Source organism: Molossus molossus, unplaced genomic scaffold (genome assembly GCF_014108415.1).
Source record: "Molossus molossus isolate mMolMol1 unplaced genomic scaffold, mMolMol1.p scaffold_m16_p_12, whole genome shotgun sequence".
Taxonomy (NCBI): domain Eukaryota; kingdom Metazoa; phylum Chordata; class Mammalia; order Chiroptera; family Molossidae; genus Molossus; species Molossus molossus.
Genome location: NW_023425347.1, coordinates 57,578,407 through 57,606,115, shown reverse-complemented (window position 1 = coordinate 57,606,115; position 27,709 = coordinate 57,578,407). Strand labels below are relative to the sequence as shown.

Sequence of the window (27,709 nt, the reverse complement as noted above, 5' to 3'; positions counted from 1 at the left end):
ACACACAGACTTAGTTTTCCTCCTCCTCTTCTGAAATTCTAGTTCACCTTTTATTATGCCTACAGAGTAGAAGTAATTGGTAATGGAAATTACAGGGAACTTCTGAGATTTGAGAGTGAGGGAGGCAGCTGTATGTGGGAGGGTGGGAGATAGAGGGGAAGAGATTGAGACTGAGACGCTAAAGTAATCTATTGTATAGTCAAAACGTATTTCCTATTCAATCCTGAGCATGATTGTAGAGCCAGAGATAGTTTTCATATTAGATTAGTGTTGCATAAGGCATATTTAAAGCCTGCCTTAAATTTTGGTTATCTGTGAGCTTTATGGTTGACAGTCATGATCACTCTAGAAAAAAAATATTGCACTGCGTGGGAGATTACACTGTTATTTAAAGATATAGCTGCCCATGAAAATTATCTAAAGACCTTGTTAAAAAAATAATTTAACCCCATTTCCAAACCTTACTCCAAATTCACTGGCTTGGAATTGCAGCTAGTGGAGCCTGGTTATGGTTCTATTTTGCAGGCTCTTGGGGTGATTTTTAGGTAGCCTGCCTGGCAAATAATCTAAGCAGTCTAGGCCTGGGAACCATTGTTTCAGCTCCTTTCAGGGAGCCTCTTATTATTAAAAATTCTACCAGTCTAAGTGATAGCTCTGATGTGATGAAGAAAGACTGCACTAGTGCCCCAACACTGGCCAAATCACCTCCCCTCTCTGAGTATCTGTCCACTCACTGCATACGAAGGTGTTTGCAAAGGTGTGGGAGGATTCCGTGACAGTGGGCTGTGCAATGTTCCTTTATGGGAGGAGATATTATTATAACATGATGATTCTAAAGATAACTTCTTAACTAAGGGAGACATTTGAAGTGATTTTTACTTATTAAACTGTTTTTAGAAATTTAACATGATTTGGTAGAGAAGGAGTTGAACTACATATTAGAAGACTTTCGTTTCTAGCTATAAATTAGCTTCATAACCTTATACAGAATCTTCCTTTATAGTCTTCTTTCTTTCTTTATGAAATGAAGTCAAGGTAGGAGGAGTGCTTTAAGAGAAGGTAGCTTTACATAATTTCTTGGTTTCTTTTGCCTGAATTAAAGGCCTCTGATTCTATGATATAGTGAAAACATAGCATTGAATGTGTATAAGAATCGGACCTGTCATCTTTTAAGCCTCTTCTAGCTATGAGTCTAAAAAACAAACAAAACTGTAGGATAATTCAAATTCTGAGACCTGAAAATCGTAATAAAAATGTAACTGAAGATTAAAGAGCATATATGTTACAAGGCATTTGCCACTTTTGCTGTCTTATTACTCTTCCTGTTTTACAATGCATTGGAAAATATGTCATCCCTGGCCTGTGTCTCGGTTGGCATCATCCCATGCACCAGAGGCTCGCTGGGTTAGGGTACAGAGCGTGGGTTTGATCTCCGGCCGGGGCACGTACAGGAGGCAACTGATAAATGTTTCTCTCTCACATTGATGTTCCTCTCTCTCCGTCTCCCTTCCGTCTCTCTAACATCAATGAAAATTTTTATTTAAAAAAACGATAAAGTATAAACCCTCTTGCTTTTCAATTTTCTTCAGTTTAACAGAGTCTATTTTAAAAGATAGTGTATACTTTGTTGTTTTTCTAGTAGACCTAATGGATTTTGATATTTTTTTATTATAAATCTAAAGTAGAAGTCATTCTACTTCTTTTAACTGAAAGGATACATTGTGTCTAAAAAAAAAACTGTTGTGTGTAATGCTTTTAGGTCTCTCACTTTTTTTGTTGCATTGTTTGGGGCATTTGGTTCAATTGTATGGCATAGCAATTGAAGAAAACCTTAGAAACCATTCTTTTATGATTTCAACAGGTATATATGACACATATGAACCACCTAAGATATGCCAGGCACTGTTTTAGGTACAGAAGACAGCAGTGAGTGGCAGCGCGTTCAAGGAACTTCATAAAGTTTATATTCCAGGGTAGGGAAGTAGAAAGAACAAAAATATCTAAAAAGATACTTTCAGATACTACTGTGAACACAGACAAAACTGGGTTTAAAAAATTATACTTATTGTATCAGTTAATAGCTGGGTGACCTGTAGGCAAGTTATTTCCCACATCTAGACAGGAGAGATGATCATTTTTATCTGTATGGTGGTTTTTAGCATGAAACAAGAAATTATATTGAAAGAGTTAGGATAGTTTCTGCAACCTAGCAGATTCCAGTAAATTATTAATACTTCATAACTCGTTTAAGTATGCTCAACTCTTGATTGTTCTAGGGTTTGCTTTTTAAAAATACTTTAAAATTTCTTTTCAATTACTGTTGACATACAGTATTATATTAGTGATTAGATATTTATATAACTTATGAAGGGACCACCCCATAAGTCTAGTACCCATCTGACACCACAAACAGTTTTTACAATATCATTGACTATATTCCCTATGTTGCACTTTACATCCCATGAGTTTTTATAAAGGTTCATTGCAGCATTATTTACAATAGGGTTTGCTTTTAGCTGAGTTTTATTCTGTTGAACTTACCCTCTTCTCCCAGTAAAAATAATAATGATAATAAATAATAATAATAATAATGAAAGACATCAAGGAAAGCTGAGTGACTCATTTGTTAGTGTTTAGGCAAATTAAGCTGGAAGATTGGATGCTGGAGTATTAGAAATGTCAACTAAAATGAGGCTTTGGGCATTATGCATTGAAGGTTTATCTGGCCAATAGCTTGAGAGTTTGCTAAAATATCTATAATACTCAATGTAGTTTGCAGACATTAGTGATTTACCTGACAACTCAGTAAAATAGATGGGTGACTTCAGCTGCTGGTATTTTTATTATGACTCTTATCTTTCTAAATTATAATTAGTCAAATGTATACTTGTCTCCAGTGGTAGATTTTTAAGGCCCTTTAAAACAAATTCCATAGTGTGCCCTTTGTGTCACAAACCTGACTTCAATTTGGATTCAGTTAATATTTGTTAATTGAATAAATGGAATATAGTAGTGTCACAACAAAACATTGGCTAGAAAAATAGGGCTGCTGGTTTCAAAAATTCAGGAAAATAAATCTGTAACTTAGTCCCTTGCTGAGGTATTGATAATAGAACCAATTTTTGAAGGGTCTTTTAAGCCTATGTATAGGTTTTTATTATTGTTATTGTGGTAAATTATTCACAACAAAGTTTCCATTGTAACCATTCAAAGGTACAGTTCAGTGGCATTAGCACTTTCACATTTTTGTGCAACTAAGGCTACCATCCATCCCCAGAACCTTTTTTCATCTTTCCAAACTGAAACTGTAGAAAGAGTTTTTACTCCACGCTTGACTAGCACACAATTTTAAATCCACCTCAGTGGCCTGTGCCCCCTGGGACAAACACTTGACCCAGCTGTGTGATTCTTCTGCTTCTGCAGAGGTTGTCCGGAGGACTCCTCAAGAAGTGAAACTCAGAGAAGAGAATTAGGGGAGAATGAAGCTGGCCCCTTCCTCTCGTGATTCCCATTGGAGAACTACGTGCCTGCTTCCTTCGTGCCATCACTGGGAACCATTGCGCCCTTCACAGGTCTCAGTTTTCCTCAAGATAGGTAAAGAAAAAGAAGAAAAGAGTGGCTTTGTCACCAACTTAAATCGTCAATGTAACTAAGCCATGGAAACAAAGTCATGATTGTATTTTCCCCCTAACATTATTCAGACCCAATGTTCCAGGCATTTTTAGGGAACATCTGTTTTTAAGGTAACAACCTCATTTTGCAAATAAGAAATCCGCAGTTGGTAGAGATTCAGTGACTGGTCCAAGGAATTGGTGATGTGAATGCCTCAGTGAGGGATTTGAACTGAAGCCTGACCCTTCTGCCCTTGCTCTTTCTACTTTTTCACCCACAACAGTTAATCATTCTAATGTGTTAAATATGTGTGTCTTGCCCAGCTGGTGTGGCTCAGTGGTTGAGCGTCGACCCGTGCACCAAGAGGTCTCTGGTTAGATTCCCGGTCAGGACACATGCCCAGGTCATGGGCCCGATCCCCAGTTGGGGCATGCAGGAGGCAGCCAATCGATGTTCTCTCTCACCGATGTTTCTATCTCTCTCTCTTTTCCTCTCTCTCTAAAGTCAATAAACAAAAAATATTCAAATACTTGTGTCTTTGTATATTTGTTTCCAAAGTATATATTATGGGTATTTGTACAGTACTCTTAATTTGCATAAATGGTATTGACCCCATTCTGGTTTTCCTCCTTGTCATTCAGCACTATTTTAAAATCTCTCTCGGTTACTACTTACAATGAATTGTTTCTAACTGCTGGTAGTACACTGTGATGTCCATTCACTACATTTCATCTGTCCTCTCTGCCACTGACAGACACCCAGATACCCGAAACTCCCTGCTGTCTCAAATAACATTGTGATGAACTTCAGCCAGTTGTCCCGTTGAGCCCTGTGAGAATTCATTAGGCTATATATACCCAAGAGTGGAGTTGCTGGTTTATAGAGTATGTGTAAGCTTACTTTGATTAAGTAGTGCCAGACTGCTCTCCAGAATGGCTACACCACTCAACACTCCCAACCACGGCGTGTGAGGGTTCCTCGATCCTATCTCTACTAAGGCTTCATGGTCCAGTTTTTGGATGTTTGCCAGTCTAATAACGTACACTGATATCTCATTTTAATTTGCATTTCCATAATTAGTAATGAATTTGAGTGTCTCTTCACATATCTGTAAGCCTTTTGAGTTTTATATCTTTTGACTAGATTTCTCCTGGAGTTGCTATTTCTTTCTGCTTGATTTATAGAAGTTCTCTGTATATTAATTCCCTGTCAGTTTTAAAAACTACAAATACCTTTTTTTTGTTATATTGTTTATTTGTACATTTAAATTCAGAAAGTACTTTCTGTTCCAATTCACCAACAGTTTGAGATTTTTGAAAAATCATAAGTAGATGTTGTACCTTCTCAGGATGCTTTTCTTCATCTATTAATATGATCTTTCAGTTCTTCTAGTTTAGTTTATGAATGTGATTTTCCTTGAAAAATTTCCTGATGGTTAACTATCCTTGCATTTCTGGGCTACAACCTTCTCATAATATATTGTTAGATTGAATCATATGAAAATGCTTTTCTTAAGTCAGAAAATGGTCAAATATTTGGCTATATCAGAGAGATGAAATTAAATTTATTATTATTAGTATTTGTTGTTATTGTTAACCCTCACCTGAGGATATTTTTTCATTGATTTTTAGATAGAGTGGAAGGGAGGTAGAGAAAGAGAGAGAGAGAGAGAGAGAGAGAGAGAGAGAGAGAGAGAGAGAAACATTGATGTGAGAGAGACACGTTGATTGGTTGCCTCTCACACAACCATGACTGGGGTTGGGGATCGAACCTGCAACCCAGGTATGTGCCCTTAACTGGGAATCAAACCCAAACCCTTGACCCTTCAGTCTGCAGGCCAATGCTCTAACTGCTGAGCCAAACCCACCAGGACATATTAAATATTTTTAATACACTCTTGATTAAATTATCTTTCTTTAAGAAAGATTTCTATGTCACCCTGGCCAGGTGGCTCAGTTGGTTGGAGATTCTCCCATACAGTAAAAGGTTGCAGGTTTGATATCCGGTCAGGGCATATACCTAGGTTGATGTTCCATCCCTACTTGGGGCACATACAGAAAGCAACCAATAGATGTCTCTCTCTCTCTCTCCCTCCCCCCGCCCCTTATGCTCTCACTAAAAATCAATAAAAAATATTTTTGGGTAAGGATTCAAAAAAAAATTGTGTCCATAATAAAACTGTAACTTTATTCTTTATTCTTTTGCTTTTGCTTCTGATTAAATTATTTTTGTTTTTCAGTTACAGTTGACATATATTATTATGTTAGTTTCAGGTGTACCCCCAGTGATTAGACATTACATAACTTACTAATTCATTATCCTGATAAATCTCATACCCATGTAACATCATACATAGTTATTAGAATATTATTGACTATATTACCTATGCTATACTTTATATCCCCATCACTATTCTGTAACAACCAATTTGTACTTCTTAATCCCTTCACCTTTATCACCCTTTCCCCCAATCTCCCCTCCCATCTAGCAACCATCAAAATGTTCTCTGTATTTATGAGCCTGTTTCTGTTTTGCTTGTTCATTTATTATGTTTCTTAGATTCAGTTGTTGGTAGATATGTATTAACATTGGTGTTGATGAACTTCTTTAGCTTTTTTTTTTTTTTTGGTCTGGGAAGTTCTTTGTATGTCCTTCTATTCTAAATTATAGCTTTTCTGGGTAGAGTAATATTGGTTGTAGGTCCTTGCTTTTCATCATTTTGAATATTTCCTGCAAATCCCTTCAGACTTACAAAGTTTCTGTTGAGAAATCAACTGACAGTCTTATGGGAGCATTTTCGACTGCTTTTCTCTTGCTGCTTTTAAGATTCTCTCTTTGTCTTTGATGTGGTCTCTTTGTGCTCATGTTATTTGGGACTCTCTATGCTTCCTGGACTTGTATGTCTATTTTTTTTCACCATGTTAGGAAATTTTTCTGTCATTATTTTTTCGAATAAGTTTTTAATTTCTTACTGCCTCTCTTCTCCTTCTAGAACCCCCATGATGTGAATGTTGGTATGCCTGAAGTTGTCCCAGAGACTCCTTGCATTATCCTCATTTTTTTGGATTCTTTTTTCTGTTCTGATAGGGAGTTGTTTGCTTTCTTGTATTCCAAATCACCGATTTGATTCTTAGTCTTCTACTCTACTGTTATTTCCTGTAAGTTATTCTTTTTTATTTTTTTTATCCTCATCTGAGGACATTTTTCAATATTTTGTTCAGATAGAGTGGGAGGGAGAAAGAGAGAAACATCGATGTGAAAGGGACACATTGAGTGGTCGCCACCCACACGACCCAACCAGGGCCGGGAACAAACTGCAACCGAGGTACGTGCCCTTAGTGGGAACCGAACCCAAGTCTCTCCAGACTGCAGGACGATGCTCTAACTGCTGAGCCAAACCGGCCAGTGCCCTGTAAGTTATTCTTTATTTTAGCTAGTGTATCCTTCATTTCTGACTGGTCCTTTATTATGCTGTTAGGGTTTTCACTATGTTCATTGAGCATCCTTATAACCAGTGTTTTGAACTTGGCATCTGGTAGATTGCTTGTCTCCATTTTGTTTAGTTATTTTTCTGAAGTTTTGTTCTATTCTTCCATTTGCGACATGTTTCTTTGACTCCTCATTTTGGCAGTCTCCCAGTGTTTGTTTCTATGTATTAGGTAGAGCTGCTACATCTCTCAAGCTTGGTAGAGTGGCCTGATGTGGTAGGTGTTCTGTAGGGTACAGTGGCACAGTCTCCCAGATCACCAAAGCTGGGCGCTCAAGGTGCACTCCCTGTGTGAGCTGTGTATACCCTCCTCTTGTAGTTGGGCTTTAATTAATATTGGCATGTCAGTGGGAGGGGTTTACCCCCAGGCTGATCAGCTGTAAGGACTGATTGGGACCACCCACCTCTGACTGCTGTTGAGGATCAGCTGTGTCACACTCTCCCTCTCCCCTCTCCCTTCTCCCCTCTCCCCTCTCCCCTCCCCCCTCCCCCCTCCCCCTCCCCCTCTCCACCTATCCCCTCCACCTCTGCCAGCCAGCCAGCAAGACTTACTTCAGTGGGGCTCCGGTGCCTGCTGAGTCTGCCCCTGTGTGTGTCACTTGTGGAGGTGGTTGGGTGGTAATGCTTTGATGTGATCTGAAGATGTCTACCATGTGCATTGGCTCTAGTGCCTCCCAGAAGGTGCATGCCAAGGTCAACTGCCACCTGTGTTCTACCTGGGCCACCTGGCATGAGCTACAAAGAAATTTGCAAATGACTCTACTTATGCTGGGCTTGGAGGTGATCAGGCAAGGCCAAGCTGGGAAGCAAAGCCAGTTGCTGCTAGTGCTGGGCCTGGGACCACTTAGGGAGAGGCAAGGGACTCGCTGAAGCCAGCTGCTGCTTATTTGAGAGAGGTTAGGAAAATCTGAAGCATGAGTCAAGACAGGCCGTTTGTATGGAAAAACCACTGGAAACAGCTTGGGTGGACCTAAAAGTTGTATGGAGCGTGGTATCAGGGAATCACCAGGGTGAGTGAGGCAAACAGTGTGAGCCAGATTGATGGAGTCTCAGATTTGGAGCCTGCTTGCTGGGTCTGTGGGGGAAGGGCCAATCAAAGCAACAATGGCTTCTGCCAGTGCTTCTATCTGGGAGAAAGCTACTCTCTGCCACCCCCCACCCCACCCCACCCCAGCCCACCCCACCCCCAGCTCTTGCCCTGATGCCAGGTAGTTCAGTTCTTCCCCTTATGTCTCTGGTGCCTTTCAAGCTGCAGCCCAGTGCTGGAGCTCAGAGAGGGTGAGTCCAAGTAAATCTGTGTGCAGACCCTTTAAGAGGAACTGCCTGGGCCCTGGCCAGTTTGGCTCAGCGGTTAGAGCATCAGCCTGCAGTCCAAAGAGGAACTGCCTGGGACTCTAGAAGCCTCAGTCTCCTTCAGCCACAATCCTCTCTGGTTTTTACAGCCAGAAGTTATGGAGACCTCTCTTCTTGGTATTGGAACCCTGAGTGGGGGAGCCTGCTTTGGGGCTGGGACTCCTTGCTCCTTGGGGGGAACTTCTGCAGCCAAGATAGTCCTCCCGATTTTTATCTGCCACATGTGGGTGTGGGGCCGGACCATTCCACATCTCTGCCCCTCCTACCAGTCTCTATGTGGCTTCTTCTCAATTTCCTAGTTGTAGGACTTCCATCCAGCCAGATTTCTGGAGGTTCTGAATAACGGTTATTCTGTAGATTAGCTGTAATTTGGTGTGGTTGTGAGAGGAGGTGAGTACCGCTTTTACCTATACCACCATCTTGACCAGAAGTTGGTTTGTCTTTATTTTGGAATCAGAGTCAGGATTATACCAGCCTCAAAAAATGGGGTAGATGACTTTTTGTACAATTTTCATCTTCTAGAATACATAGGATAAAAATTCATTATAACTTGAAATCTGATAGAATTAAAATGTAAAAATATCAAGGACAGGGGTATCTTTGAAAGGAAATATCCATTATGATCATTTCAGTTTCTTTAATAATTACTAGTCTATTGCAGTTTACATTTAGTCTTGTACTAAATATGGCATTTTAAACTTCATGATAAATTTATCTCTTCTCTATATTTTAAAATGTGTCAACATTTAGTTCACTGATATACTATTCATAATAACATTATTTTTTAAATCTGTCTGCAGTTATTTTTTTCTTTTTTGTCCTATGGTTTATTTGTATCATTTATATTTTTTCTTGATTATTTTTTTTACAGAGCCTGTCTTATTAATGGTTCCAAAGAACTATGTTTCACTTTCATTGGTTTTTATTGCAATGTTAGTTTTGTTTTGTGTATTGTTTGGCATGGTGATGATAGTTCTGTTTCATTAACAGATGCCCTTATTTTTGCTATTTTCTCTCTTCTTGCATTTTTTAATTTGCTAGTTGGTTTTGTTGCACAGAAAGAACCAACACAAATGAAGCCTAGCCAGCCAAATCCTAAAATATAAAATAGGTAATTAAGACCATAAAGTAGAGGTAGCAAGATGAGACAAAAGATCGAATAAAAGAATTATAGAATGCCTGTAAGCCATGAACCACTGAGTTCTTTAACATGTATTTTAGTTCATTTTTTCAGCATCCATGCAGTGAGCAATCTAATGCCCGTTTCACAGATTAATTCTTTAGAGAGAAAATAGTGATTAATTATTGGATATTGAGAAAGTTTTAGATTTGCAGATTGAATTTAGAGCTGACAGCTAGATCAATATTCTTAATTCCCCTTGTTTTTGCTCACATAGCACACAATATTATTTTGTACTCCCTTTAAAGAAATGTAATTATTTCAAATTAATTGTTACTTTTCTTTCCTACTGGACTGCAAATCCATGAGAACAGTAACTGTCTCTTTTGTTCAGAATGGTATCTCAAGGACCCATCACTTTGCTTGGCACGTAGCTGGTGCTCAGTAAATATTCTTTGTCTCCCACCCCCTACCCCGCCTTTTTGTTGTTGTTGTTGTTTTGTTGTTTTTTGGGAGTGGGTTCAAGGAGGCCAGTGTTTTCACCATATTGTTTTGACTGTCTTATATGAGAAAATAACACATGGAAAATCTAGGCCAGTGTGAAACTGAATGATCAGGGAAGGTTTTATGGGTGAACTTCTTAGACAGATGTAAAATAATTCTTCACTGTAACATACATACGGCTATGAAGGACCTCAAGTACTTCATTCTCAAAAAAGGACCCTTTGTTGTAGAGGAATCACAGTGTGGGCAGGGAAATGCTGACACCTCTGTGATATAAATTCAACTGCTCTTTTTAATTTTCTCTTTCTCTTTTTTTTTCTAATAGAAAAAATCAGGCAAAGATATGCAGATCTGCCTGGAGAATTGCACATTATTGAACTTGAAAAGGATAAGAATGGCCTTGGACTCAGCCTTGCTGGCAATAAAGACAGGTCACGCATGAGCATATTTGTGGTGGGCATTAACCCGGAAGGACCCGCTGCCACTGACGGACGGATGCGTATTGGAGATGAACTGTTGGAGGTGAGGGCCATATTTTTTTTATTTCTTTTCTGGTGAGGTGAAGGGGTGCAGGGGACAGTGTACAATAACATGAGGTGAAGGGGAAGAATGTTGACAAATTCCATTTTCTTCTATTTAAAATCACTTTTCAAAGCAGAAATAAAAAACCTGTTGTTGCTTGCAGGCATTATTTGCTGCTTGAGTAAAAACTAATCTCTCAAAATAATTTAGGAGCCCTTAAGTAAAATCTCATGGAAACATATTTAAAAAATAAGGATTTTTTAAAATATTAATTTTAAAAGGTTCAAAACTAATTTGATTATATATTAATCTAATTTTGTTAGTATTTTATAAAAATGTTCTGGGTTTTGAATTAATCATAAGTTTGACATTTGTTTTTGTTGTTGTAGTTGTCATTTAATTTTGGGGAGGGAAATGCTAGAGCCAATGAAACCTTGTGACCCGATGGTCAAGGATGGTTAATGCCTGTGCAGGTGATGATGTGAGTTAAAGCCACATAAGTTCCTCATTTAGGAAAGGATGGAGAGAAAAGGAGCTGAGGAATGACTGCTCCTCTGATAATTACTTCCTAGATGATTTCATCAAGAAACTGAAAGGTTATTCTTATTTTCCTAAACTTAAAGTCAGGGTTTCTGTTCTGAGTTTATCTTGGTTTGGTATTCATTTGCTTGTTCAATCACTCGTTCATTCAGCTATTTTTTGAGTGGCTCTTAGAATCGGACACAGGAAAATTAATGAGTACATCCAGTTCATTGAAATATCTCACAGTCTAAAGGAAGAAATAGACATGACAAGATTGTTGCACTACAAAATGAAAAATGTAATAATAATAACAGCTAATATATACTCAGTATCAGACCCAGCAACCTTTTTTACTAGCATGTGGTTTGACTTCTTAGCTCTTTGTTAATCAGTGTGCTCTAGGCCTCCTGGACAAATGCTCCAACACTCGGACATCAAGAGGGGTTAAATCACAGGGGCACTGAGTGTCAGACTGCTTACCTAAAACAAGGACTTACTGATTTTGCATTGTATAGTCTCCCCTTCAGATTCTGACTCAGAATACAATTCACAGTCTTCCACAATTTGACTTGCCTAATAATATCTACAGCCAAAGCTGGCCAGACACAACTGTAAGACAATTAGGATCACCTCTTTTTTCCAACCCGACAGCCTCTCCCGTAAGTCCCGTTTCCACAAAGACGTCACTTCTGGAATTACTTTTTTTTTTCCTTCGGTTGTAATATAGCATCATGGAAGCGACCCATATGGGGTAGCACTGACTAACTAGCATAATCATTCAATAAGTAAAAATTAAAGGTGACAGTATGTATTAACTAATATAATAATTAATTGCTTCAAGTTTATTTCCTTTGGATGATATTTAGGGACTTCTTCAGAGATGAGACTAAAGTGGTGGTGGTGGTCATAATAATGAAAGCAAAAGCTAATTTACTGAGTTACTAGTAGCATTCTACCTATGCTCTCACACATATAGAATGTATTCAATATTCTATATGGAACCTATATGGTAAGTGCTGTTATTGTCCCCATTTTGTGGATGAGAACACTGCATAAGTAACTTGCCTAATATTACAGAACTAAGTTACTGAGTTTCAGTAAGAACCCAGGCTTCCCAGACTCTGAGGTCCATGCTCTCACCACCTGAAGTCAACTGTGTTCCCTATGGTACCTCAACCACGCCCCCTTTATTTAGATCCATGAGAATTTTGATTTATGATGCTCTATTCTTTAGGAAATCATGTCTATTTAATATTTAGTCACTTCGTTGTGTTATGCATACCTAGACACAGATTTTCTGTCTTGCATGGTATATGGAAATGCTCCAAAGGCTGTAATCTGGAACATAAAAATTTTAGTTCTGATTTTTTCTTGTTAAGACTGAAGGGAATGGCCTGTGGGATCCAGACCAACAGGAGCAATGATACTTTATTTCTCTGCCTGACATCTTAGTAGATACTGGTAACAGATGAGCTGTGGTTGCAGAGTAATCAGAGTACTTTACAAGCCACACACAAAAGTCAGCACTGTACGGGGCATTGAGCACTGGACTTTGAAGACCACCTTTAACGTGTATCAATTCTATCAGTTACTCACTGCATTTCAGAAGGAGTTTAACAGAGTACCTGGCAGATAGCTGACTGTTACTTGGGCTGTATTTCCTCCCTCGCAGAGAGAAACTTCAGATATCTGTTTTCTAGGCTGGAAGTCTGGAAGAGCTCTCCTGGGTGAAAAAGAATTATTAACAAATTGCGCTAGTGGACTCTCCTATCCCTTCCTTTGACTCTGAGTTTGGTCCTTTTGTTGCTATTCAGTAACTTTAATCTTCATTTGCAGATGAAAAGAGGAAGAAAATTAAACATGGCAGTAACTTAATCTTCCTCCACTCCCCTCAATTTCTCTTGTTTAAAAAAAAAAAAAAGATAAAAATGTGTTGGAACACATTCTAGCATCATATGTCTTTGGCTAGTTATTTATCTTCTCCAACCCTCAGTTACTTTATCAAAGGGAAACCATTCACTCAGCAAGTATCTCAATGTGCATCTGTCCTTTGGAGCCAGTACATGAAGAAGGTACTGATTTTACAGTGGTGAACAGCGTCCATGCTACCTGTTCTTACAGAGTTTACAGTCTAGTGATTGCCTAGCAGCACCCTCGGAGGGTGGGGGGGTGATGAGAAGTAATGAGAGAAGAGAATGTCAGTTTGCCACAGTGTCTGGCACATAGTAATACCTTAATACATTTCAGCTGATCGTTATTAAGTACTATTTTGCATGGATTTATGTGTTTCAGTTCCTTTTAGTTTGCTTATATTAATGCATTTATCTCTGAAGGGATGGGCCAGAGGAACGTCATCTTCTTACTCCTGGGGACCCCATGCAGCATCTTGAAAAGCTGAGAGAATGAAAAATGCACATACTGGATTCTTAAGCATTTATGATCCATCTTCTTGTGTAACTTTTGGCTCTAGGTCAGGGATGAGGGGGGGAAATCCTATGGAAAACATTTTCCTGGTTTCTCTGAATAGCTGAGAAAAAATGTCGATCATTTCTGTGTGATATGTAAGGAATTTGTACATCGCATGACATTCAGTCCAGTGTGCTTTTGAACAGACAAGAAATTGATCTCAGGATGAGTGCTAGCAAAGGTGAAGCCAGTGTTACGACAGCAGTCCTTTGGTCAATGCAGGGTATTCGATGGTAGAAGGACACTGCATTGTGCAGGAGGCATGGACGCTGGGCTTCTAGATTATACTTACTAGTTTCCAGGTGAGAGCACATCTGTGAATTTGCTCACCCACCCATGCTCCATTTACTTTTGTGGTTTCTCTCCTCAGCTGAGGTCAAGTTATCCCTGTCTTGATTGTTTTTACAGCTCCACCATTTGCTGATATTCTCATTATTGTTCTGTTGTTATTATCTTGTTACTTTGCTCACAGCCTCCTTTTATTTACAGTTGATCTGAGTTGTTTTAAACCCTAAGCTGAGGCTCAGTCATAGGAGGTAGAGAGGAGACTGATGGAACACACAGTGCGACTTCTTGGAAGTCAGAAACTGCTTCTCGGCTGGAGCCTGGCGGTGGCGGGCTCCTGGCAGGACGTCCGCCTGCAGCTGTGTTGCTGTGGGTCTGCATTGCTACAGAGGAGCAGCGGGCAGCGAGTTCTGTGGCCCCATCGCCCAGTTCATGGAGGAAAGAGATCTTACATTAAGCCCCTGGCAGACAATGTGATTGAGTCTTAGCTCCTTTGCCCTTTACTGCAATGCTAGTTGGGGAGCAGGGGAGTTCTGAATTAATTTCAAAAGGCATTAGCACAGAATTACCATGTAGACTGGAATGAGACTTGCACTAGAGTATTGGCTTTCCCTAAGCAATTAGCCCCAGAAAGTACACAGGCCTGTTCGTGGTGCTGTCGTGTGAACAGAGGATTTATTTATCATCTTCCCTGTAGTGCATGTGTGGGAAGAGCGCGCCCATAGTGCTGTGCGAGGAGTCGGGGTGACTTGTCAGGGTACAGAGGCAGCCAGAAGGAACTGTGTGGGTGCACAGAGAGTACACAGTTCACTAGTGTGGAGGGCTTTGTCTTGTCTGGCTCTCGTCCTTCAAGATGGAGGAAATACCTTCCCTTCATAACATGTACCTGCAGGATAGCCAAAACTAAATCTTATTTTGTATGTGTATATGTTTATTAAAAATAAAAAGCATGAATATTTCCTATATTTGCCAGGGATAAAGACATACAACTGTGGGTAAACTCAGATCTTAATGTCTAGTAGTATTTACGTAATAAAAGGAAAAAACTGGAATCATCAAAGGTAAATGATTGACCCATGTACCTATAGCTGCTTTATGACAAAACTCCACCCAATAGTTGCTCCTTCACTCTGCTCGTTGCCAGTGAATTGCTTTTTAAAGCTTTTGGAAAGCTTAGATGCAATTTAAAAGCATAGGACAGTAGTAAATAAGTCACTAGCTTTCATGTGTCCATAGATGAGATTCTAATTTATAGTCAAAAGCTTCTGCCCTGGCCGGTTTGGCTCAGCGGTTGGAGTGTTGGCCTGAGGTCCAGAGAGACCCGGGTTCGGTTCCCGCTAAGGGCACGTACCTCGGTTGCAGTTTGTCCCCGGCCCTGGTTGGTCGTGTGGGTGGCAGCCACTCGATGTGTCCCTTTCACATCGATGTTTCTCTCTCTCTCTCTTCCTCTCCCTCCCTCCCACTCTATCTGAACAAAAAATGGAAAAATGTCCTGGGGTGAGGATAAAAAAAAAAAAAGCTTCTGTCATTGCCCAGCCAGTATGGCTCAGTGGTTGAGCATCGACCCATGCACTGAGAGGTCGCTGGGTCTATTCCCAGTCAGGGCACATGCCCAGGTTGTGGGCCAAATCCCCAGTGGGGGGCATGCAGGAGACAGCCACTCGATGTTCTCTCTCATTGATGTTTCTATCGCTCCTTTCCTCTCTAAAATCAATAAAGAAAAAGAAATTATTTTTAAAGCTTCTGTCATGTTAGATGGGCTCTTTTAGATTATTATCATACATGGATTTATAAAATGTACTTCTGAATGCAATAGTTATGACCCAACCTACTTCATGTAATAAAATATCCCATTGTAGAAATACTAGTTTACAAAGCAGAAAGTAAAGTATTTCAAAATTGCAAAAAAAAAAAAAAAATTATTTTTCCTACAGTTTATAATAGCTAAAAATACAAAAATAAATCGATTGACCAAATTTTGTGACAATGGTTTCATGAGTGTTAAAATGTATCAAATTTTACATTGTAAACATGTGATTTATTATATGTCTATTGTATCTCAATAAAGAAGTTAAAAAATTGGTCGATCAAACCTGACTAAAATAAATACTGTAAGCAGGTCTTGAATATTATCTTCCCATATGCAAAGCTCAAGTCACCCCATTTTGAGACTCTTAAAAATAGTCTTAATTCACAACTTGGAAAGCCAGCAGAAGAATGTGGTGCTGGCTGAGTGATCAGCCTCACACACAAAACAGTAATAGGACCTCTACTGTGTGTGTAACATTTTCCTTTCTTCAAAGTACAGTCCCATCCAGTATCCCTTCCCTACCTCCTGCCCCCACCCTCAGTACAGCATTGTAGCCAATAGATGTCTGTGTTTTGCTAAATCATCTTTCCTAAGTAATCTATTGTGTTATATCTCATTTGAGTTACAAAAAGATGTACTCATTGGAAGAACCTGTGGGAGTAGGGGAGCTGTGTTAGGAACTGAGCTAACATTGAATACTTATTTACAAGGCAGTGCTAAATTTTTTAAATGCCTTCCCTCTCTTAACTTTTACAAGGACCCAATGAAAGTTGGTGCTATTTTAACCCCTATGTTACACAAAAGGAAACGGAGACACCAAGGGGCAGAACCAACATGTGTACACTAGCTTTTCTGACTCTAAGAGCTTTGTTCTTAAGTTACTTAGCTCTTGGATTAATAGCGATCCTAGAAGGTTTTAAGTGAATTTCTCATCATTTTGTGATTTGGGTAGATCTAGGTTAATGCAGTTAACCCAGTACTCATTGAAAATATCTGAAGTAGTTTCTCACAACGCAACACCATGCTACTCTTTTTATCTTCTTAAGATTTAATGCCATAAAGAAGAATGCAGTCCCTGAAATTATACCTGCCTCTCAAGAACCAGAAAAGAAAAATAATCTATTTTGAGGTTGTTCTTGCCCTATTGAGAGCGCCTCTGAATTCGTAGTTTAAGAGCTACCGAGTCTCATTGCAGAGCTAAGGCTCCACTCTCCGGCTGCAGGAAATACTTTGAGAAACGGAGTTTATGTTGGGTGGCCTCGTTCTTTTCTGGGTTCCTGCAGCGAGGTCTTTAAACTCTGTTTCTGCCATTTTCGTTTCTCTCTCTGGCTAGGTGGGGGAAGAGCTCTGAATTATTTAGTCGCACTTCATTGTCTTTATGCCGCTCAGAATTTCGGCTAAAGACCTGTGTTCCTACCGACCTTTCAGGGGAATGGCAATCATGGAGTTTTACGACAGCCGCCCTCCTGACTGCTCTACAAAAGCTTTATGTGGATTTCTGCAACGAGCCACATTGTCTTAAAATCACGAGAGAAAGTGCTGTGAAAGCAGAAAGTAAGAGTGAGGATAACTGGAGAAACTTAGATTATTGTGGGAAGAATATGAAAAATCAGTTTATGGCCTGGCTGGCGTGGCTCAGTGGGCTGAGCGTCGTCCTGTGGACTGAGAGGCCCCGGTCAGTTCCCAGTCAGGGCACCTGCCGGGGTTTCAGGCTCCGTTCCCAGCAGGGGGCTGCAGGAGGCGGCCTGTTGATGTTTCTCTCTCACATTTATGTTTCTATTTCTCTCTCCCTTCCTCTCTCTGAAAAACCAATAAAACCATATTTAACCCCCCAAAATGGGTTTAGGAATGGGTGCTGGGGAAGAAACTTGCCATTTGGGAGGAATCATTGGATTTCAGCGGTGCCTCTCAAGACTCTCCTCTCTTTTCTGCAGTTTCTCCTCAGGTTCTACATGACGTTGGGAGAGTTTCCCAGGCCTCTGTTCCCTCCTTTTTCCAGTTTCTTCCCTACTTCCTCCCAGTCCTACTTCTGGCTGTTGTCCTGACCATACTTGAAATGTATGGAAAAAGATGCTCTTAGATTACTGAGAAAGGTTTCCTTATATCGGCCAGCCTCGACATATAATTTATTTCTGTATTTTGCTTTACTTTCACAATAGAAATTTAGTCACTCACAGTCATTATGCAACCTTAGCCTAAAAGATTATGCACAAAGCCTAAAAGCAGTGTTAATAAAATTCTTATTCCAAGTTTGACTTTCTAACAATATCAAACCAACTGCTCAAATGATCAAAAATGGGGTTGTGTATGTGTGTTTTCATTCTAGTTTTTAAGAGATATGCTTAAAATCAGTAATCCAGCCTGAAAATCAGATATTCCATCCAAAACAGTAACCATGAGTCTATGTCTCATTATTTTAAGTCTGGAAAAATTACGCATTACATGTTAACCCCACCCCCAATTTCCTAAAATATACCTGAAAGACAATGAAAATAATTGTATGTAGGTAACACATAATCATGTTAGGATGTAAAGTGCCTACTATCACAAGTAATGTGATTGCTAGCACACAGAACTTTGTATGCAGTGGGTTCTGTTAGCTCTACCAACATCCAAACTGCACACTCTCCTTGATGCTCCCAGCTGTGTAGTTCAGAACGTCTCTCTGTGATTCTGTACCTGGACTACAGCTCGGGACTTATATTCAAAATGTTTTACTTGGCCCTGGCTGGTTTGGTTCCCGCTAGGGGCACGTACCTCAGTTGCAGTGTGTCCCCGGCCCCAGTTGGGGTCATGTGGGTGGCAACCAGTCACTGTGTCTCTATCACATTGATGTTTCTCTCTCTCTCTTCCCCCCTCTTTCCCTCCTGCTCTATCTGAAGATAAATGTAAAAAATGTCCTCAGATGAAAATTAAAAAAAAATTTGTTTTAAATAAATAAAATGTTTTACTTGTATCAGGGATGTAGATATAAATTTTTTCTATATGCAAAAAACTGTATTGAGAGGATATGTATAATCTATGAAGTTTAAGTATTAAAAATCAAAAAATGAGCCCTGGCTGCTTTGGCTTAGCGGTTAAAGCATCGGCCTGCGGTCCAGAGAGACCCGGGTTCAGTTCCCGCTAAGGGCATGTACCTTGGTTGCAGTTTGTCCCCGGCCCTGGTTGGGTCATGTGGGTGGCAGCCACTTGATGTGTCCCTTTCACATCGATGTTTCTCTCTTTCTCTCTCTCTCCCTCCTGCCCTGTCTGAACAAAAAATGGAAAAATGTCCTCGGGTAAGGATAAAAAAAAAATTTTTTTTAAATCAAAAAGTGTTCCATCAGAAATATCTTACCTGGGGAGGTGTACCCATATGTTTCTTTTCTTCTTTTAAAAGAAAAACTCTTATTGTGGATATTTTAACATCTACAAAGTATAATAATAAAATTCTTTTGTATAGCCATCATGTAGTCCAACGATCACAGGCACTGCCATTTGCATATCATCTCTACCATCGTACGCCCATCCCTACTCAGTTATTATTATTTTTAAAGTCTGTGTGTAGGGCAAAATATACATAAAAGAAATGTACAGATCTTATGTGTACAATTTTGACAACTGTATACACCTATATAACCCTAACATCTATCATTTACACACACACACACACCCCCCGAATCTCTTTCCCACGTCCTTCCCTATTAGAACCTCCCCCTTCCCATCCTAGGAGGCAACCACTGCATTGATATATATATATATATATATATATATATATATATATATATATTTTTTTTTTTACCTTTAATTAGTTTTTTTCTGTTTTAGAGCTTCATATAAATGGGATCATACAGTATGTACTCTTTCGTATCCAGCTTTCTTCTCTCAGCATGTCTGTGTATCATCTGTGTAGTTGCACGTTAGTAGTAGTTTGTTCCTTTTTGTTGCTGAATAGTATCCCATTGTGTAACTATACCACAGTTTGTTTATCAGTTGACTTGTGGATGGACATTTGGATTTTTTCCAAAGTTTTTTGTTGTTGTTGTTGTTGTTACTATAATGAATAAAGCTCCTAAGAAGATTTGTGTGACAGGTCTTTTTGAGGTCAAATTTTTTTTTTCTCTCCGGTAAATATAAATGATAAGTTACTAGAACACAGGGTAGCTATGTGTTTAACCTACAAAGAATCGGCCGACTCTTCTTCCTAAGTGGCTGAAACATTGAACATTCCCACTGGCAGTGTATGGACGTCTGGTTGTTCCACATCCACCGCTGAGTTGTTCCTCATTGTAGTTTTAATTTACATTTTCCTGATGATTGATTATGTTGAACATTCTTGTGTTTAGCAGCCATTCAGATATATTCTTTTGTGGAGTGTCTATTCAAATCTTCTTTCCTTTCTTAATTAGGTTTTTGTCTTTTTATAATTGATTTGAATGTAGGAGTTCTTTATATTCTGGATAGTAGATAGTTATCAGATATATGACTTATGAATCTTTCCTCTCAATCTGGCTTATCTACTTTCCTTAACGATATCTTTTTATGTATAGAAGTTCTTAGCTATCATGAAATCTTATTAATTTATTTTTTCTTTTATAGTTACTGTCCTAGCTGAGAATCTTTGCCTACCATCAGGTTGCAAAAACATTATCCTATGTTTTTTTGTTGTTGTTTTGAAAACTTGATAGTTTTAGCTTTTATGTTTATTTCTAAGATACATCTTGAATTAAATTTTGTGTGTGGTGTAAGATAGGGATTGAGGTTTATTTTTGCCATTGTGAGTATCCAGTTGTACCCGCAACATATGTTGAAAAGACTTTTCTTTCCCCTTGAATTTCTTTCACCTTTGTCAAATATTAAAGAGACATATGACAGTGTGTCTGTTTTTGGACTCTCAGTTCTCTTCAATTAATCTGTTTATCATTTATACCATTACCATACTGTCTTGATTATCGTAGCTTTATAGCAAGTCTTGAATTCAAGTTGTCCTAAATCCTCCTTTTGTTCTTGTTTTTCAATCGCAGTCTCAGAAGAAAGGCATTTAATGTCAGATAATTAAATAGATCTTAGTTGTAGGCTTTTTTCATAGGTGTCCTTAGGAAACTTGAATTTGGATTCTGACTCTGCCACTACCTTACCTCGAGAACCCTTGCACAAGTCACTACGTTTGTGAGTCTTCATGTCCTCATTACAAAAACTCAGGAGCACCTACCTTACCTGTCTGTCATGCTGAGCTGTGTGGCACTGCCAGACTTTATGTGGGATGTGCTTTCAACGTTAGCAAATGTATATGATATAATCCTGCCTCTCTAGCATTGATTCACTGACAAGATTGATGTTAAAAAGAGGAGGGAAAAAACAGGTTGACTGGGTTTTGGGCTATGTGTACAGAGGCAGCAAGGAAAATTTTTTTTGTTATTACTTATTGGTTGATTTTAGAGAGAGAGGAAGGGAGAGGGAGAGAGAGGGAGAGAGAGAGAGAAGGAAAATATTTTGAAGGCAAGAGAAAAAACTTTCAATAAGAGAATAGAACTCTAATCAGATTATTTGTATGAAAGAAACAAACATTAAACTGGGCATTACTAGTAGGGGAGTGTCTTAACTCTTAGAATGTGCTGATATTCTTGGAAGAAGGAATTCTAGGTCAGGTCACCTGAATGCTATTTATTGATGTGACTACCAGTACCATTAATAGAATTAGGCTGTAATGCCTCAGCCTCCAAGGAAAACCTGATTCCCTGCAATATTAATGAGCTGTTAAGAGGTAGATATTTCTGCCTCCCGTTACTTATTCCTTCCTATGCCCTTAAGGTCGTAGGAAATTATCTACAGGCACCTACTTTATTTGGTCAATGAACCAACCTATAGCAATTGGCCAACTTCCACAGAAACACTAAAAACCAGAGCCACACATAAACCTATTTCTCTGCTTCCTTTCAAAATTGTTAGTATTTAGGAGACAAAAGTATATCTTACTATTTTCCAATATATCAAATTTAGAAAGATGTGAGCTACATATTACTATTACTTTGCCTTTAGACGGTATTTTAATTTAATTAGTTTTGCTTGAGAGAAAATAAATCTTTCACGCTCAAGCTTTTTAAATGAATGCGTTTCTTTGGGAACATTGTACTGCAGAAGAAATAGATTAAACTGAAGTTGCAGAAGACCTCATTTCAGCACTGTATCCATTAAACATAATCCTCAAAACCTGCTCCTATGCCCAAAGTATTAAGATATTGGATCTTGATGTATATTATTTTGTCGTTTTGAGAAAAAATTAACGTGATCATTTATTCAGAAATATTTTTCATTCTGGTGAAATTGTGTTTTCATGTAAGTTCTAGTCATCTTCCCCGTTTTATCCTTGGCCTTGGTGCCCCTTACTTCGATTTAGTTTTCCCGTCTGTAAAACAAGCAGCAGTTTGGAAAGTAAGGATCATTCTTTTTTTTTTTTTTTTTTTATCCTCACCCGAGGACATTTTTCCATTTTTTGTTCAGGTAGAGTGGGAGGGAGAGAGAGGAACAGAGAGAGAGAGAGAGAGAAACATCGATGTGAAAGGGACACATCGAGTGGCTGCCACCCGCACGACCAACCAGGGCCGGGGACAAACTGCAACCGAGGTACGCGCCCTTAGCGGGAACTGAACCGGGGTCTCTCAGGACCGCAGGCCGACGCTCTAACCGCTGAGCCAAACCGGCCAGGGCAGGATCATTCTTTATGATGACTGGTGCCCAAGGTTTTTGGAAAGGGAAAATATTCAGCAAGTACACAAGGTTCTCTTTGAACAGGACCTGGTCACCTCTATTCTTTCGGTCAGTCTACCTCCGGCCCCCAATAGCAGTGCTGAAATACCTGTAATTCCTAGAAAGACTATAATACCTGTGTACAATATAATAACTGCATATAATAGCTGCAGCTCTTTGCATATGCCTTTCGTTAGCCCTTCCCACCACTCACTCCCCTGTGCCTGCTAAGCTCCTGTCAGCTCATCAGGACCAACCCACCCATCTCCAAGAAGAGACAGTCACTTCTTGCTTTATGCCTACATCCATCATATGGCAGTGCGATGATTTGTTCCAAAGGCTGTGTCACTAATTAGAGTACTAGGTGCTTGAGAGCAGGGACCATATCTGACTGAATAAAGTAATTCCTACCAAGTGACTTTCAGAGCATCTGGTGTCTAAAACATACTAGTGCTCTATGCATGGTAGCTTCTGTGATGAAGATGATAAAAATTCCTGTATCCTCATCACTTGTACAGACTGTTGAATAAGAGAATAAATGGATGGATATAACACATAACTGTATGCTTTTATTGGAATATTTCTAGGCCTGGGATTTCTATTTGTGAAACTATTACTTGGATTTAAAATCCCATAGGATTAAAAATGTGTTACTTATCCTATGACTTCCCCCCACCCCCACCCCAGATAAGTACCCTTAGAAATGTTTTTAATTACTAACAGGAAGGGCATTTGAACTCAAAAGATTTGCTATAAATATCAGCTTTAGATATGTTTTATTGGTCAAATTCCTTAAACTCACTAAGCCTCAATTTCTCCATCTGTATAATGAGGTAATAATGCATTCCTCTACTGATTTGTGTGAGACTTAAGTGAAACCATGTATTTAAGATGTGTGTATGTGCGTGTGTAGTGTGTGCACCTTGTATGTTGTAAGCATTTATTAAATGGTATTATTACAAAGTACTTATAGAATATCAACATAGAAAAACAAATTGAAAGTCACTTTAAATCCCAGCAGAGATATCATCATTGCTGACATTTAGTGGAGATTCTCACAGTGATTTCTTTAGACTCAAACAGAAACTTTTACATAAATGAAAATAATATGAGGAATAGATTACCTGATCTTTATCACTTTTCACTCAATAATGAAAAGTGGATCTGTATCATCCGCCTTCACCTCCTTTTAATGGCACAGTTTTCCACTTACGGATGTATGATGGCAAACATAAATCTTTTGTTGATGATAAATAGTTTTTCATTTTTTCTCTACTATAGGTATAGCCACGACAGACATATGACCCCAGGTTTTTTATTTTTTTTAGGGTAAATTCTTAGAAGTGTAATTGTTAGATTAAAAATTGACCTATAAAAGGATTCATCACGTTGTAAACACTTACGACTTGTTCTTTTCTCTTGCATGTGTGATACTCAATAAAAGTTTATTATTTAAAAAAAAAAGAACCTATACATTCCAATGTCTTGAAATGTACATTTTAAAATATATTTGAAAGTGATGTAAGGAGGACTCTCAGATTGCAATGTCAGCAATTCCATTTACCAAAGCCCAACTCAGTTCCTTAGTAATAATCGTCACTATTCATAAGAAATCCCTATACTTTAATAAAAGCATGGGCGGAGGAGGGGGGTTGAACATAATATATTATTACACGATATCCAAACCTCAGGCAAATCTGTTGCTTGAAGTAACTTTTAATTTATGTATAATTCATATTTGCCATCTGAGCTTAAATTAATTAACATTTATGTCCAATTTGGTAAGTTTTTTAATAGATTTAATTGAGCTGCTCTCCAGCATAAATTTATGTCCATGTTCAGTTGAACTCTGAAAAAATAAGAGTAGTTAAAAACCTATTTCTTCATGATATTTTTGAATAATTAATTTTATTGAAATAAATCTCATTAAAAGACTTCTAAAGTGAAAGTTTGTATAATATCACAAAAGGATTTACATCCATTACTTTTGTTGAATCTTTTCTCAGTTAACTGTAACTTCTGTAAACTATAAAATATTGCAATTAAGTATCCCATCTCTAGTACCTAAATAGATAGAGTGTTTACCTCAAATCAGTGTGGGTTTTTTTGTTTGTTTGTTTTTGTTGTTGTCTTGTTTTACTCCTGGGACAAAAACCAACCCAGGAGGGGAAAATGAATTGCAATGAAAATCCATTAGAATATGACCTAAGATTTACAAATGAGGTGTTTCTCTTGGGAGGCTGTTGTCTTCAGTATCTACAGGTGCTATAATGTGCTCCTGAATGACATTTCCCTGAACTGGAAATTCAGAACTTAGGAAAAGATGCGCTACCTTATCAATGGTAAAAGCGTGTCTTTCTGGCACCAGAGATCATGGAGCTGAGATAGAAGTCAATGACCATGTGGAGGATCTCAGAGGCCCTTTAGGTCAGTAATCAGAAGAGGAAGGCAAACATAGATAAGAATTGTGGGTCAAGCACATAGAAAGCTCCTTTGGACAGAAAACCTTTTTGTTTTGTTTTTTTCCTTCTCCCCCCTGCCCTTGAATGCCAAGGTAAAAATAACAGTGTCTGAGAGAGTGTAAGACTAGGAGATGAGAGAGGCATGGCACCTGGATGTACACATTAATATTCAGAATTAGGGGGCTGCAGGGTCTGTATCTGTAGAGACGTTTTTGGAAAATAAAAAATAGAAATTAGTTCAAGGTAATTTAACCGAAAAGGAGAATTTATTGTAACGGTATGGGTGTTCCTCCCGGGATGTGAAGATCAGGGTCCACAGGGGCTCAGACGTGATGTCTTTTCCTGCCCCTTCATCCATGTGGCAGAATGTGGCCATCTTGCAGAAGCTCAGAGAAGATGTCGAGAAGTATTGCCTGTGTCTCAGCCCCAATTTAAATCCCCCCAACAGAGAGCATCTTGATTGTCCCAGCCTGTGTCATATGTCACCCATCATCCTGGAGCATCCTGACAAGTGATGCAAACCTCTGTGGCCCACTGTTGTGGATGGTATTTGTGATGGGAAGGTTTGAAGGATCATCCCTTATAAAGAGAAATGATTGTGTGCTGGCAAAGACCCCCATCTGGTCTGAGTTTCTCAATCAGTGAGAACAAAACATGTAAAATACACTTTCTATCATCATGGCATGATGAACGTGGGATAAAGCTACAATATATCATCCAAACTTGTGTTACCAAACTAAAGGGGTTTGTTCGCCTGTGCACATCAGAGCCCGATCAAACACGAGCAGGAGTTTGCTGCTGAAAAAGTAAAGGTTTATTTTTAAGGAAATGGCACCAAACCAGGAGTCACAGGTGAGCTCGTGTTCAAAGACCTGGCTCCCCATTGGCTTCTAGGGCATGGGTTATGTAAGGGGGAAATCGTTAATCGTGGTGACAAAGGGAGGTAGGGTCGTGGCTACGGTCAGCGCTTGGGTAGGAGGCAGCTGATCAGTACATCTGGTCCTAATGCCAGCCATGGTTTCAAAAGGGTGTGGGCTTCAAAAGGGGGGTGCCTTCCGCTTTTCTGGGTCTGGAGTTTAAACACAACTGAGGCCTAGATGTTATCTCTACTTTGACAGAAATTCTGTCTCTGTGGTCAGTAGACAGGAGGCTTTGTTCTTAAGATTATTTAATGCTGACCAGAACCTCATTGTCCTGAGGGCTTAATGATTAAGGGAGTGGATGTGTAGGGAGAAGGAGGTAGGTGAGTCAAGGTGCCAGATGAGGCCAGTCTGAATCCAAAGGAAAGGAGAAAGGTCATATTAAAGAAATGGAATTTCTGTGCCTTTACACTGGGTTATTTTTGAGAGGGAGCACTATGAATAATTAGAACAACTTGTATAAACTGAACTATTCTAGAAAAAAATAGGATAGTTGTTTACCTTTGAATGGAAGAGTTCTAGTACTCGGATTTTAAGAAAACAGATTATTTTATGGGTGAAATGGCAATACCAAATCAGGACTAAGGATAGTTCACCATTATGAGATAATATTAAAGATAAGGACATATCTGAATAATTTATTATTTTCATATATCACTGAGTCATCTTTGAAAGGAGAAATTTGGGGAAGACACTTAGTTTCTCTACGTCTTAGATTACTGGAAGTAAATGGAAAATAATAATGTTATTCCAATTTCTAGATAATAGGAATGATCACTCATTTTCTTAATGGATAGGAGCAGTATTTGCCCCCAAATGAAATAGGATTAGTTTTCCTTTTGCTTGGATCAGAAAAAGTTAAAGAGGTGGCCAGTCCATACACACACACACACACACACACATATATTACACACACACACACACACACACACACACACACACACACAATGGGGGAAAAAGTGTATTGAGTATATATCATCGTTCAGGGTGCAGTTGATTTGCAAAGGAGAGAGGTGCAGTCTGATTGGGACTCCACAGTGCTTTGGGGACTTCAGAAGGCCCACAGTTCACAAGCAGGCATTTCCCCTGTGCATGGTGGGGAAGTGCTTGATTTTGAATGTTGTGCCTCAGAACTTCCAGTACTAAGATACTAGATGACTAGCATCCTCCTGTTTCTGCTTAGAGATGATTTACAGACATCTTTATAGAGATGACCTTTAGAAATCGTCTGATTTTTATGGGTACTGTACAAATGTGCCTGAGGATTATAGGCTTTTAAACTAATTGGTAATCACCTTGGGCAAATTACTCAAGCTCTTGGCGTTCCAGTTTCCTCATCTGGTGAAAGTACAAAATATCCCAGTAGTTGTGAGCTTTAAATGAGATACTGTGCATCAAGAGTTTAGCATAGTGTTGGCACAGAGTGAGCACTCAGTAAATAGTAGCTATTATCAGTAAGAATTAACCTAAAAGACTTTCAGGAAGTGTAGAATGCTTTCTTTTTTGCCTGTGCTATACCTAGAAGATGATCTACATCTGTTGTTTAAAGAATAATGCCCTCAGAGAACAGACCTTCTCAGAAACAGAGTGACAGTCTCGAGTTAATTATGCATAAAATACTTCATATTCTTTCTAATTAGTCACTGAATTTTCTCTGGAGTGTGCTTCATTTAGTGATGAAGAAATATAAAAACTGCCTTTGTAGTTGGAAGCTATATACTTTTTATTTAAATGGTGAAATTGTTTTCTATTGAGCAAGACCTAAGGAAACACAAGAGACCGTCCTCGCAGAGGCGGCTAGTGTGTCATTTCTGAGGCCAGAAAGAGGCTTTGTCTTGGATTTCTTAATCCAGAGACCTGCTTTTTTCTGTTCCACTTAATCCAGTTGAATCAGGTTTCACCCTGCCCTGAGTTTCTTTT

The 27,709-nt window shown here is 39.0% G+C and overlaps 1 protein-coding gene across 1 annotated transcript in view; it reads left to right on the top strand.

Moving 5' to 3' along the window:
* Nucleotides 1–27,709, top strand: part of PATJ (PATJ crumbs cell polarity complex component) — a 332,328-nt gene that overhangs the window by 181,871 nt on the left and 122,748 nt on the right. The window contains exon 28 of the mRNA XM_036256685.1: nucleotides 10,402–10,598. Within this exon, the coding sequence (XP_036112578.1) occupies nucleotides 10,402–10,598 (197 nt within the window). The remainder of the gene's footprint in view (nucleotides 1–10,401; nucleotides 10,599–27,709) is intronic.